Genomic DNA, 15,390 nt, shown 5'->3' with positions numbered 1-15,390 from the left:
ATTATTAATCAAAACCAACGGAACCTTTAAAATAGAGTTCTAATGAGGAGTTGTCACCTGAAACATTGCTCTGTCTTTTCTTTTTCTTTTAAATACGAACAGTGTTTGCGATTTTCTAGCATCTACTGATTCTAGTGTGCCTCCCTTAGGTAACTCATTCCTGTTGCCTCCTGAGAGGAATCTTTCAACCATATCCCACTGGTGATGACAGCTGTGACATGCCTAGAATTTACTCCCTTTATTAAAATAATTTATTTTGTACTTTTAGCGGTTTTGCAACATACTGGAGGCCTGCAGATACATGACAGAAAGTAAGAGACTGAGGATTTCTCAACATCTAGTGCCTCTGATTGACCAGCAGGGTGTGGTCTGGAGTCTTTCACTAAATTATATGACTGAGAGGGTTGTATCTGGAAATGTGCTCAAAGACAGCAGATACATTCAAGCAGGAGTTATGGCTGGTATTAAAATTTGCAGCCATGTAACTGGGAGTCCAATACTTCACGACCACAGTCTCATGGGTCATTGCTTGAATTTCAATCCAAACCTTACAAAGCCAACTATGAGACCTAGAGCAGGATTTTCCGGCCCTGCTCACTGCTGGGATCATCCGATCCTGCTGAAAGTCAATGGGCTTTTGGCTGGGCCCCTGCATCACCTGTGGTGGGTCTCACCACAGCGGGGCCAGAAAATCCCGGTCCGAGGGCGGAATTCTCCCAAAATGAAACTAAGTGCTGATTCGCCCGCCCACTGGTTTGAAGGTATGGACTCCATATTTAAAGGCCAATCCAACACACAATCTCAATCTCTCCAGCCCACCAGAGACGTCTGCAACTCATAAGCGAAAGGCCGAGAGCCTCAGGGTGAAGTCTGAACCCCGCTTCACCCACCAGGCCCTTCAGGCCATGGTCAGAGGGGTGCAGGAACAACGGCACATGCTCTATCCAAGGGATGGCTGCAGGAAGCACAGCAGCCTCACCTCTCGGGCCTGGGACACGTAGCGGAGCAGGTCAGTGTGGCTGACACCCGTCACCCGAAGTGCCATCCAGTGCAAGAAGTAGATGAATGGTCTCATCCGCTCCGCCACGGTAAGTCACCCTTCAACAACCTCCAATACCAAACTCGCATCATGGCATCATGCACTCAAACGGCTACTCTCTTCTGGCGTTTTACATAACCATTAGCAGGAGACACATATCAACATTCGTTCTCTCACCGAGATGTTCACATCGCCACCATCCCTTCCAACATGTTGCGCACATTCCATCCCCTGGCCCTTCTGGGGAGGGCTCACCACACACAGGGAACATGCATCTCACCCAACCTCAGCTCCATCCCTTTTCATCAAATGCCTTTCCTTCTTCTTCATACAGGCCAAGCTGGCGCACAACAGGCAATGGAGAGCCCAGAGGGGGAGGGATGGCCGACATCCTCGCCCTCAGTGAATTTGAGGAGGCTGCAGCTGAGCTGGCTGGGGATGACAGAGATGGCTCCTGAGGGGAAGGGGAAATCGGCTTCTCGAACCAATCTAGTACGGATCACAGCTCCTTCACCTCATCAAACCCTGACATTCACAGTGAGTCACGTGCAGCCTTATATAGCTCATGCTCATTAACTGAAACTCTCTTTTCTAGGCACAAGCACATCGAGGCCCCCAAGCCGCCACCAGTGTGAGCCCCCAGACCTCATCTGAGGGGGAAGCCCCAGAAGAACTGTCACGGCACTCACACACACCCTCCACTGGCTCAGAGACACACACGTCGGTGAGGCACGGATGTAGATTAGTCTCGGACTCACTTTCTGGGGAACACCTCACTGACACGTCTCCGCAGCAGTCAGAGGTAGGGGCAGCCCAGGCCTCCGGCACTCGGTGGGCTGCTGGAGACTAACCACCCGCTCGGTCCGAGTCAGATGATGAGCCTCTGGAAACGGCTGCCAACGACAGGCAGCAATCAGGCAGAGATTCGGCAGTCACTCAGAAGACTAGAGCAAACAATGGAGCAGTCTGTCCACGTTCTGTCTGATGTCGTGGCTTGGACAGGCGAGCAGCTCGAGGTCACCATTGGAAGGTTGGCAACTACCATGGAGACCTTGGTCCAGCAGATATTACCAGATTTGTACTTGGCCCTGCACTCCATGGCCACACACCCTGGTGGGCACCATCAGGATGTAGGCAACATGGCGACGAGGCACCTTGACCTCTCTCCGGGTGCACCATCTCCTGCAGAAGTCAGGGCGGGGCCCTCAGGCACCCACAGGGAGGATGAGCATCAGCCGGACCCCCCGGGGCCCTCCTCTCAGGACACTCCAGGGGTTTCCAGCCGCTCACAGCCCTCTCTGCCTGTGACCCCATCCACTCCAGCTCTCAGGCTGCCGAGGGCACTTCTGCCCCTGTGCAGGTGACCCTTATCAGGCCAGGCCCTCCAGGCCTCGGGCTGCCAGAGAATATCCGCCAAGCTCATCACAGACATCAGGACGTAGCAGTCACCAGGCTGCCTCCACCTCTGCTGCAGATGTTAGGGCTGCACCCAGGCACAGTGCCAGAGTTAGGAAAGTTAAGAAAAATTGATGTCATTTTTGGGTGACGGGTGTGCTAGACATGTAAATAAATTGCACTTTTGTTAATACATCTGATGATTATCGAATATTCCTGTCAACTGAGGGCATTGTGATTTTGTACTTTGGAGTCCTCTTTTGAGTTTTAGCTTTCCTCCCACTCAGCAATAGTGTCCCACTGTGAGATTCACATTCCTGTGACGTCAACCTCAGTTGAACTAGCATCTGCATCCACTGTGTGATGTCAGGGAGATGTGTTTAAATCTTTATTGGAAGTGTGTGATGTAAGTATTTCTCACCCTTCTTCCTCAAAGAACACCACTGAGCAAGGACAGTTCATCAGCATTGATAATGTAGCAGCATGTGTGTCTCCTCAGTGGTAGTTGCAGAAGAAAAGACATACACAGGAGGAGATCCCTAGGCATGTCCACATCTTAATTGCAGCAGTGTTGGCATCATTAGACAGCAGCAAGGGCTTCAAGTCTTCTCTCGCACCGATCTTGTTCATAAGTGGGCTCCCAGTTTCCAGAGTAAGCTCACTCACAGGGCCCCACAAGCCAAAGCAAAGACCATGGCCTGGTGATTCATGAGGCAAGTTTGAATGCGGGGCGTGTTCTCGCTGCAAGTGGGTGGACATCCCCTGAGTTGAAAGAAGATGGCATTGAGGACTAGGAGAGATGTGGCCATATTCCCTCACTTGATTTTACTCTTCCTGGAACCTGTTGGCGATTAACATATCACAGGCATGTCTCCCACATCTTCCTTCCTCTATGGTGTGATTGCACTCATACTGACCCTCAGCAGCCTGCTGAGGTTCCTGGGCCGCTGGGTCTTCATCCGCTGATGGGCTCTCATCCTCCTCTTGGTCGTCCTCTGGCAGGGGGTCGCCTCTTTGCATAGCCAGACTGTGAAGGGTGCAGCACACCGCAATGATGTGGGAAACCCTGTCAGGAGTTTAGTGGAGTGAGCCACCTGAGAAGCCCAAGCATCTTCAGAAGTCTTATGGTCTGCTCTATTAGGGAGCATGTGGATCTGTCAGCAGCGTTGTACCTCTCGGAACGACTAAGGGCGGCATACCGGTGTCATCAACCAGCACTTCAGTGAGTACCCCTTATCACCAAGCAGCCATCCCTGCAGACATAATGGCCCCTTGAAAATCTCAGGCACCTGGGAGTGATTCAGGATGTAGGAGTCATGACAACTCCCAGGGCACGTGCAGTATGTGCTTCCGGTGATCACACACTAGTTGTACATTGACGGAATGATAGCCCTTGCAGTTTATAAGCATTAGGGCCTGCTGCCATGGAGGCTGTATAGCCATCTGGGTGCAGTTTATTGCGCCCTGTATTGAGATGGAGGCGAAGCCAGTGAATCTTGAAACCTGGCTATCTTCATCCAGAACAAGCCGGACATAATGTTGGGCCTTCCTGTAAAAGGCATCTCTGACGTCTTTTATGCATCAATGCGTTGCGGGCTAAGAGATGCCGCACAGGTTGCCAGTTGACCCTTGGAAAGAACCAGAGGCCAAGAAATTGAGTTCAGCAGTCACCTTCAAAGCCACTGGCAGGGGATACCCTCCAACTCCACATGGTGTAAAGGAAAGCCTGGTTGATTTTTCCTCTCTTTTGCCAGGAGAGCCTGGTAGTGCTGACCAGGAGCAAAGCAGACCTCTTAGAGATCCCACTCTATTGAGCTAACAATAAACTTTACTTCAAACTCAAACCATTAACAAGCTGCCAGAATAGTCACACATTTATCTGTACTGCAAATTCAACAGCAATCAATTGAAGTTTATTAAATTGTACTGAGATTACTGCCATGACTCTCTCTTTAAAAGCTAGAATACGTTTTCTTTATCTGTTGGAGCTCTGGCATGGTAAAAAGGCCAAGGGTTCTCAATACAACTGCTCCTCATCCCAAACCAAAGAGATTATTAAAGTGGATCAAAGTCTGCTATTTAATCCAAAGATGCTTTGAGTGTTACAGGAACAGGTTTGCGAAATATTTGGCCTTAAACTGTCACTCTTGAAGTGTAATTAAAGCAACATATTATGATAAAACTATGGACTGAATAATGGAGACTGAATTACAGACATGTGCTGATGCACTGATTTCCTGATCTCTAGCCTTGCCTCACCCAAAGTCTACATTTATGTCAAATCCCAATGAGCAAGACCGCAGGAGATCGGCTATTGTAGATTAATCTTATTTTTTTTAAACTTCAGCCTATGGACATTTCCTGAGCATAAGAATTTATTTCTTGCTGTTACATTTCTATTTTGTTTTTGTGTCAACTTTGCCAATTACAAATTTCCATGTAAACATTTACAATGGACTTTGCCAGTGTAAACTCATCACCAGTATTTGCACAATCTGACCAATGGGTGACACTTCCTCACAAATCGCCCAAAAGTAATTGGATACAGGGTTAAAGGATGAGGCGAGGAACAGTGAAGCTTTAAAAATTTAAAAGATATATCAAATTAGAATGAGGTGAGACTGTTGTGCCTGTGTCTTTTTGTCTTTGTTAATCAGAGGTGTTTGTAATTATATCTCTCTCACAGCTGTTGCCATTTACTTTTTTAACTGAAAAATACATGTGAGCAAAATAGCTTTATTTTTTGAGATTTGAACATTCCCCTAAAGATATTCAATAACATGGGCTGAATAAATTTACTATGTATTTTTTTGAATGTTTTATTTTATACTAAACTGCATTTTGGATATCAGAAATTTTAGCGAATTCAGTGGGTGGTGGGGGGGAGCGGGGGTTGCGTGCTGTGGTGTTGAAGTGGGAAATGAAACATCCTTAGAAAGTGCTTTGAGCAATTTATGGGGAAGGCATAAGAAGACAACCCTTTTTGCTTTGCTCACTGTCAAGGAGACAAAAGCAAAAGAGAAAAAGGTAGAAAAACAGTAACAAAAAGACAGCAAGCAGACAAGAAAAAACATATTTTCCAACTTATCAACAGCAATGCCACAGGAAATTGACTAGTGAGTTTTAAAATCGCTAATCACACATCAGGAAGTTTCAGCTTTGATTCATAATCTATGCTGAGTTAGCAGTCTTTGTTAAGGAGTGAACTGGGTGTAACAATTAGCCTCTTTTCCCAGGGTAGAGAATCCAGAGTGTGCTGAGGGGCGTGATAACAGATTACTAAACAGTGAGTAAGGGAATATACCAACAGACTCGGTTGCGCTCACTGTCCATGTGCGTACACCTGAGTGAGATATTCATGTAATTGCACCTCAGCATGAATCGAAGCAATGCGGATAAGAGTAGGAAATCACAGGAAGAAAAACAATTTTTAAAAGATTACTACAGTATGAACAGTAACCTTGTCATCACCTTGGGCTGCCTTAACAATGCATTTGCTGACACTATGAAAGCTTGCAATTATGTGCAGTTGTACAGGTTTTTTGAACACACAATTCAAAACAGATCTTTAAAAACTTACTCTTTTACATAGTGTTTAACGTTTCATGTTCCAAGGTCTATGTTATATTCCATTTTATTTTAAATTTCAATGATCAGTTCTGATGTTCAGTGTAGCATCTTTTATAACCAGTGATCAACAGCAAGTTAAGTGGAGAATGTCCTGCTTCTGACAACACAGACATATCAAAATCCCATCATTAGCTGGTGTTGACACACTGGGATTCTGGTACTATTTTTCATTGGCCATTTTATTTCCAATTTACTCCTCTTTTCCCCCCTATTTCCTGTGCCGAATCTTGTTGAGGTTCAGGGACATTAGAAGCTCTCTGGAACATTGTTCAACTAGCCATTCTTTAGGCATAAAAATGAGTATCACTGGGCTATTCTACCATACAGACCATCACAGTTGAGCATACACCTAACCAAGCCTAATCCTTTTCCCACCTCACGAACTCTTGAACATTCCATCCATGATCAAGACCTCTAGTTTCTGTTTCCATTGAAAGGAGGATCGTGTTGTGACTGGAAACAGCCCAGAAAAATCTCTGCTAACAAAAATATAATTTGACTGGTTTAACCACTGACACTGGTAGCCCTGATCAATTGGTATAGGTCATTGGCAGGGTCTCAGGCTCAAGATTTTTTGTCTCCACAACCCAGGGTTGCTAAAGTTTATTTCAACAGCTGCTTTTATAATCTAAAATAAAGCACATTTAAAAATGAAGGAAATGAAATAAATGGAAAAAGCTGAGATATAGGGACAGATTTTCACAGTATTGGAGACCTTTAAAAATGGAAGATGAGACCCAGATGCAGAGATCCTGCCCCCGTTTCCAACAGGTCCCATTTTTGCCAACAGGGGGAAGGGGTGGTGTGTGAATCACAGGTGGGAAACATGAACTCAGCAGGGCAATTTGAAATCAGTGCTGAGTTCAAACAAACCCTAAGTTTGTTGTTTGGCCTTAGCCTGCAGTTTGGTAGTCATGAATTTATGGAGTAGATATAAATGCCCCTGAAAGGCAGATAAAGTCTGTCTGAGTCGTGATCTTAAGGTACTTAAATCCTCAACATGCAGTCTGTTTTTTCCCAGGTTTAGAATTTTTAAAAAAACACCCTATGCTAGACTGTTTGATTGACAGGCCATCTGGTATAGTTTAGAAAGAAACATTACCATCTGTTCCTACAGTTTCAACAAAGTTCATTGTTGACCTTTCACAAGGTCTATTATTACAACTGACATCATTATGAATGCTTGGCTGAATTTCAAAAGCTCCAAACACAGTTATCTCAGTTGGGGTGCTGAGTTCACACCTTTATTGACAATTTAAAGAGGCTATTAAATGATTAGCTGTCTTTGATATGGTTACTAAATAGAAGTATGTTTGTTTTTATAACAGATTGACTGCCTGAGGGGATTTAAAATCTTGGAATAGGTTTCACGAATGAGAGCTATTTTTCTGGGTTAAGAATGTATGAATTCTATTAGATTGTTAGGAGTTTAAATTTTTTTCATCTGCACATATCTCCTGAGGTCTGTGCATAGTGGATACTGGGTGAGTGGTTATGGAGGTGGCAAGGGTGATATGAGGTGGCATGGGTGTATGAGGTGGCATGGGGTATGAGGTGGCATAAAGGTGGCATGGGTAAGAGGGGGCATGAGTTGGCATGGAGAGGGCATGGAGACTAGGTGGGAAGGTGGTGAGAAGGTTTGAGGGGTGAGGGTTAGAAGGCCTAAAAGCTCTTAAAACATCTGGGGCAAAGTCCCAGAGAACTGAGATGGGTCTTCTAACCAGCCCGCCTCGGCACACGCCTGCTCCTGTGGCCGCCTCCAATCTGCTTCCATGTGCACACTAAGTTCCTACAAATAATAATGAGATAATGATCAGATAACTGTTTGAGTGTTGTTGGCTGAGGAATAAATATAGGCTAGAAGAGAGACGAGAGTGCTACCACCGAGTCACTTTTGTTTAATTCATTTTACGTGATGTGGGCACCACTGGCTAGGTCAGCATTTATTACCCAACCCTAGTTGCCCTTGAGAAGGTGGTGGTGAGCTGCCTTCTTGAACCGCTGCAGTCCCTGTGGTGTAGGTACATCCACAATGCTGTTAGGGACGGAGAACCAGGATTTTGACCCAGCGACAGTGAAGGAACGACGATACATTTCCATGTCAGGATGGTGAGTGGCTTCGAGGGGAGCTTCCAGGTGGTGGTGTTCTCCTGTTTCTGCTGCCCTACCCTTCTAGATGGTAGCGGGCATGGGTTTGGAAGGTGCTGCCTAAGGAGGCTTAATGAGTTTCTGCAGTGTATCTCGTAGATGGTACACACTGCTGCCACTGTTCGTCGGTGGTGGAGGGAGTGAATGTAGAAGGAGTGCCAATCAAGCGGGCTGGTTTGTCCTGGATAGTGTCAAGCTTAAGTGTTGCTGGAGCTGCACTCATTGAGGCAAGTGGAGAGTATTTCATCACACTCCTGACTTTTGCCTTGTAGATAGTAGACAGGCTTTGGGGAGTCAGGAGGTGAGGTAGTTGCCGCAGGATTCCTAGCCTCTGACCTGGTCTTGTAGCCACAGTATTTATATGGCTAGTCCAGTTCAGTTTCTGGTCAATGGTAACCCCAGAATGTTGATAGTGGGGGATTCAGCAATGGTAATGACACTGAATGTCAGGGATAATGGTTAGATACTCTCTTGTTGGAGATGGTCATTGCTTGGCACTTGTGTGGCGCGAATGTTACTTGCCACTTGTCAGTCCAAGCCTGGATATTGTCTAGATCTTGCTGCATTTGGACATGGACTGCTTCAGTATCTCAGGAGTCATGAATATTGCTGAACATTTTGCAATCATCAGTGAACATCCCACCTTCTGACCTTATGATGGCAGGAAGATCATTGATGAAGCAGCTTAGGCTTTGGACACTACAAAAACTTCCAAAAACCACAACCATCTTATTTTGTGCGACGTATGTTGACACTAATTAAGCTGGGTTCTTAGATCCTAGAGGAAAAGTGCACATGTGGCTATTGGGTGAGAACACAAACAGGCTTGGTTATATCAGATGATATATATTTTGCCAAATTGCTAATGTTGTTTTTTTTTGTGCAACCATTTGATTCTTTCAGTGCTCTGCTTGACAGTATGTCTGGTTGTGTATTTTCTTCATGGTATTAAGCACACATGTTCAAACATATGTGGCTGGGACAAAGTGTGGAACTGGATCAATGAGCTTCTGGAGGTGGAAAAAGAAGAGCGAGAATCTGCGGTAACAATCTGTGTTATAATATCACTAGTTTTGCGGAGTTGCCAGTTACGGGGTTTCATTTATTTCTCAAAGCAATTAAAGAGAGCCCATGCAGATTGCACCATTTCATTTATATCCGTTTAAAATAGCTCTCCTGTCCTGCAGTATTTAAGAATGTTTTGCAGGCATATCTTCTCTGCAACACTTTGTACAGATTGTAAGGCACATACACTGAAAAATTAATTAAATCAGGAAGAATTGTTGATGATAAGCAGTGTTTTCGTCCCTCTGAAAGCTCCAGAAATTTAATTATAACATATTTCTGATGGTGGTGCAGTTGCAAATTAATATTTCAGTACCCAAGTTGCTAGCAAGGCTTTATAAGCTATAATAATCATTTCCTGCTTGAAGTGCACAAAGTGTCATCAGAAAGGAGAATTTAATGCTGGGTGGGCTTAACCTTTAGTTACATTATATCTTGTCGTCAATGAATTCCTCTGACTATGGTCCGGATTTTTGCTACCGAGGACGGTAGCTTGAGTTATGAAATTTCCAAACTTGGCAGAACCACCTCAATATAAAGGGCCCCGTCACATGCAATTTTTGCTCCAAGGATGCAGGGGAAGGCTCAAGTAGGGCTGCTTTATTTCCTACATTACAATGGCAACTATACTTGGAAAGTACTTCCTTAACTATAAAGTGCTTTGGGACAACTCTTGAAAGGTTCTGTATCAATGCAAGTCTTTCTTTCTTGATTTATCCTTTCACTAATCCAAAAGTACTGAGGCCTACCACAGTATCACAACTGACACTGGCTAAGATCAGTTAACTTATAACAGACTAGAAGTTGAGACTTGAATCTGGTTTATACTACTTAACACCACACTATTCAATGAATTAAACATTGAGCCATTAGGGAATCTGACAGTTTAATAGCAGTGTTCAAAATTATAAAGGAGTTTTAATGAGTAAATAAGGAGAAAATGCTTCCACTGGGAGGAAGGTTGGTAACCAGAGGACACAGATTTAAGATAATTGGCAGAAGAACCAGAGGGGAGATGAGCAGAATTTGTTTTCCCGATCTAGAAGGCAGTGCCTGAGAGTGTGGCAGAAGCAGATTCACTAACAATTTTCAAAGGGGAATTGGATATATATTTTTAAAGGAAGAATTGTCATGCTTATGAGTTAAGAGTGGTGTTGGACTAATTGGTACAAATGGTGTTGTAATATTCTGTGATCTATAAGCTGTAAAACTGCCATCACCACAAAAGCAACTGTGCATACCGTATATCCAGCCTTGGCACTGAGATGTTCTGCAGCTACCAGCAATGCATTAAGGGTGGCACCACCACTACCAACACAAGTCTCTGGATCCTCAACCGTGAGTAGGACTACGCCAGGAGCAATGGATCCTTTGTGTTGGCGGATTTCAAGTTCTGAAAGAAAAAGGGATGAGAATCAAGTGAGAATGTTGGATTAGGCGAGCCATCAATGATAGTAACAACATTCTTTATCTAGCATTACAGTATTGGCTTTCATTCCTTGTCTTTTTCCAGTTGTGATTCTACAGGGAGTGATTCACCTCCTACTCCCCAATGCTTGTCCACGGTCTAGAAGGCAGAAGTTAGATGTGTAATGAAATACTCTCCATTTCCATGGATGAATGCAGCTGCAACATCCACGAAGCTCAACACAGTGGAAGCCCTAGAGGAGTACAGAATGTGTAGGGGGATCTTAAAAAGGAAATTAGGAGAGCAAAAAGGGGGCATGAAAAAACATTGGCAACTAAAATAAAGGAAAATCCGAAGTTATTTTACAAGTACATTAAGGGTAAGAGGACAACTAGGGAAAGAGTAGGACCCATTAAAGACCATAGTGGTAATTTGTGCAGGGAGCCGGAAGACGTAGGTAGGGTTCTAAATGAATGCTTTGTGTCGGTGTTCACAAGTGAGAGGGGCGACGTGGGTATGGAAATCAGGCAGAAGGACTGTGATATAATTAAAGAAATTAGCATAGAAAGGAAGGAGGTTCTAAGTGGTCTGGCAGACTTAAAAGTAGATAAATGTCCAGGCCTGGATAGAATGTTTCCCAGGCTGTTGAGTGAGGCAAGGGAGGAGGTAGCAGACATGCTGGCAATAATTTTCAATACCTCTCTGGCTACAGGAGAGGTGCCAGAGGACTGGAGGGCAGTCAATGTGGTACCGTTATTCAAGAAGGGAGGAAGGGATAAACCAGGGAACTACAGGCCAGTCAGTCTAACCTCAGTGGTGGGGGAACAATTGGAAGCAATTCTGAGGGACAGAATTAATCTACACTTGGAGAGGCAGGGATTAATCAAGAACAGTCAGCATGGTTTTGTTAAGGGGAGGTCATGTCTGACAAGTTTGATTGAATTTTTCGAAGAGGTGACCAGGTGTATAGATGAGGGCAATGCACTTGACATAGTCTACTTGGACTTCAGCAAGGCTTTTGATAAGGTCCTGCATGGGAGACTGATAACAATGATAAGAGCCCATGGGATCCAAGGCAATTTGGCAAATTGAATCCAGAATTGGTTGAGTGGCAGGAAGCAGAGGGTGATGGTCGAGGGGTGTTTTTGTGACTGGATGCCTGTGTCCAGTGGGGTTCCACAGGGATCGGTGTTGGGTCCCTTGCTGTTTGTGGTATATATATACGATTTAGACTTGAATGTAGGAGGGTTGATCAGTAAGTTCATGGATGACACAAAAATTGGGGGGGTGGTAAATAGTGAGGATGTAAATAGCCTTAGATTACAGGAGGATATAGACGGGCTGGTCAGATGGGCTGATCAGTGGTAAATGGAATTTAATGCAGATAAGTGTGAGGTGATGCACTTGGGCAGGACAAACAAGGCACGGGAATACATAATGAATGGTAGGACCCTGGGAAGTAGCGAGGATCAGAGGGACCTTGGTGTGTATGTCCACAGGTCCCTTAAGGTAGAAGGACAGGTAGATAAGGTGGTTAAGAAGGCATGTGAGTTACTTGCCTTTATTAGCGAGGCATAGAATATAAGAGCAGGGAGGTTATGCTGGAATTGTATAAAACGCTGGTTAGGCCGCAGTTAGAGTAATGCGTGCAGTTCTGGAATCCGCATTATAGGAAGGATGTGATTGCACTAGAGAGAGTGCAGAGGAGATTTACCAGGATATTGCCTGGGCTGGAGAGTTTTAGTTATGAGAAGAGATTGGATAAACTGGGGTTATTTTCCTTGGAGCAGAGGAGATTGAGGGGGACATGATTGAGGTGTAAAAATTATGAGGGGCATAGATAGGGTAGATAGGAAGGAACTTTTCCCCTTGGTGGAGGGATCAATAACCAGGGGGCATAGATTTCAGGTAAGGGGCTGGAGGTTTAGAGGGGATGTGAGGAAGAATTTTTTTCACCCAGAGGGCGGTGGGAATCCCTCATAACATTTAAGAAGTATTTGGATGTGCACTTGCGATGCCATGGCATACAAGGCTATGGGCCTAGCGTTGGAAAATGGTATTAGAATGGTTAGGTACTTGTTTGACTGGCGCAGATTCGATGGGCCAAAGAGCCTTTTTTTGTGCTGTAGATCTCTATGACTCTATGACTATGACCATCTAGGGCAAAGCGGTCCGCTTGATTGGCACCTCATCCACCACCTTATCCACCACCTTCAACATTCATTCTCGGAAGCCAAGCTGTGCTAGTGGTGGAGTGTGCACCATCTACAAGATGCACTGCAGTAAGACTGCTTTGACAGCATCTCCCAAACCATGACCTCTACCACCCTTAAAGGACAAGGGTAGCAAGTGCCTGCGAACACCACTACCTCCAAGTCCCACATTAATCCTTTGTTGGACATTTATTGCCTTCCTTCTTCATCACTGGGTCAATATCTTGGAACTTCTGACTGAATAGTGCACTGGCGCTACCTTCACCACACTGACTGCAGCGATTCAAATTGTCACATGAGGGGACATGTAAGGGAATTTTTTTTTCTCTATTTTTAATATTGTTGCCAGTAGAAGTGATCTCTCTGAGGCAGCACTTAGCCTCAGGGAGATGAGTGCGCTCTTTCGTGCACATGCACGAAAGAGCGCACTCTCGATTTTAGGGGTTCCCCCCCCGCCCGCATGGGGAGCGCAGAGCGCTTCTGTGCGGACGTCACACTGGGCGGGCCTTAATTGGATCGCCCATGTAAAATGGCGGCGCGGCTCCGATTGCCGGTGGCGATCGGGTCCGCGCCTGCCCACGATTGGGTCAGCTCCGTCCGCCCGACGAACGGAAAATTCAGCCCTAGGGATGGACAATAATTATTGCCTTGCTAACAATGCTCATATTAGAAGAATTAATTTTTTAATAAGTGGCTTGATTGAAAATATCCTGCAAAAACATAGTAACCGAGCACTACACAGGAAATAATTAGCTTTGAAATAATAGGCCCTCCAACCTGTTTAAAGCACTGTTGGCATGAGGCTTATTTAACATATTGGTACCAATAGATTATTAAAGGGTATAATTATAGAAATAAAGACCTTGGTCATACAGTTTGGTGAGAAAAATGCAGTAACTTTGTCCATCATGGGGTTTTCTTTTATATATTGAATTCTCTCCTGCCAGTCACAGTACACAGTAAGCTGATTTTTCGAACTGTAAGGAATGTACATTACAATCAGGTGGTGCAGTGGTAGCACACTTGCCTCTGTTTCAGAAGGCCATGGGTTCATGTTTCACTCCAGAGACTTCGACGCAAAAACTAGGCTGATATTCCAGGTTCCAACGTAGTACTGAGGGAGCACGTCTCTGTTGGGGGAGGTGCCATCTTTCAGATGAGACATTAACCCTACAGCACTTTTGTCCTCTTGGATGGACAAAAATATTCCATTAAAATTGACTATAATGGAAATTAAAAATGTTAACTGATTCAAACAATGGTGGTTTGAGTCATAAATTTAAGGTAGAGGTAAAGGATGTGGAGCAGTAATGCAGTTAAACTGGCAGTTAAAGAATTTCTTCAGTGAGTCAGATGACAATACCACTGATCTAGCCCATAACATTGTATAGCATTAATTTTGTTCAATCCAGTTTGACACTTAATAAGGAAGAATGGCATTAATGGATTTATTTACATAGAATTTACACACAAAAACAGGTCTTCAGGCCAAGTGATCTATGTCAACGTTTATGCTCCACATGAGCCTCCTCCCACCCCTTTTCATCTAAGCCTATCAACATAACCTTCTATTCCTCTCTTCCTTATGTGCATATCTAGCTGTCCTTAAAATAATAACGATCTGCCAACAGATCTCCATTTCAATACCATTCACAACTCCTCAGATGCTGAAGCAGTTCATGTCCATATGCAGCAAGGCCTGGACAACATTTAGGCTTGGGCTGATAATGGCAAGTAACATTTGCGCCACACAAGTGCCAGGCAGTGACCATCTCCAACAACAGAGAATCTAACTACTGTCCTTGACATTCAATGGCATTCCCATTGTTGAATCCCCGACGATCAACATCCTGGGGATTACCATTGACCAGAAACTGAACTGGACCAGCCATATAAATGCTGTGGCTGCAAGGGCAGGTCAGAGGCTGGGAATTCTGCAGCAAGTAACTCAACTCCTGACTCCCCAAAACCTGTCCACCATCTACAAGGTACAAGTCCAGAGTCTGATCGAATGCTATCCACTTGCCTGGATAAGAGCAGCTCCAACAATATAATCCAGGGCAAAGCAGCCTGTCTCCATTCACCACCTTAAACGTGCACTTCCCTCCACCCCCGATGCATACCGGCAGCAGTGTGTACCACCTACAAGATGCACCACAACAACTCACCAAGGCTCCTTCGACAGCACCTTTCAAACACACAACCTCTACCATCTAGAAGGACAAGGACAGCAGACGCATGGGAACATAACCACTCACAAGTTCCTCTCCAAGCGACAAACCATCCTGGCTTGGAACTATATCATTGTTCCTTCACTGTCACCGGGCGAAAATCCTGGAACTTCCTCCCTAACAGCACGGTGGGTATACATAACACCAGATGGACTGCAGTGGTTCAAGAAGTTGGTTCACCACCACCTTCTTCATGGCAATTAGGATGGGCAATAAATGCTGGCCTTGCCAGTGACCTTCCTGTCCCATGGAAGGATAAAG

The 15,390-nt window shown here is 44.9% G+C and overlaps 1 protein-coding gene across 5 annotated transcripts in view; it reads right to left on the bottom strand.

Moving 5' to 3' along the window:
* Nucleotides 1-15,390, bottom strand: part of fcsk (fucose kinase) — a 391,747-nt gene that overhangs the window by 213,207 nt on the left and 163,150 nt on the right. For all 5 annotated transcript variants that reach the window (XR_013576865.1, XM_078543941.1, XM_078543938.1 and 2 more), the window contains one exon: nt 10,519-10,670. Coding sequence is in view for 3 of the 5 variants with exons in the window: in XM_078543938.1 (XP_078400064.1) it covers nt 10,519-10,670 (152 nt within the window). In the remaining 2 variants the exon portion in view is untranslated. The remainder of the gene's footprint in view (nt 1-10,518; nt 10,671-15,390) is intronic.

Source organism: Cetorhinus maximus, chromosome 6 (genome assembly GCF_964194155.1).
Source record: "Cetorhinus maximus chromosome 6, sCetMax3.hap1.1, whole genome shotgun sequence".
NCBI lineage: Eukaryota > Metazoa > Chordata > Chondrichthyes > Lamniformes > Cetorhinidae > Cetorhinus > Cetorhinus maximus.
This window is presented reverse-complemented; position numbering and strand designations above follow the sequence as displayed.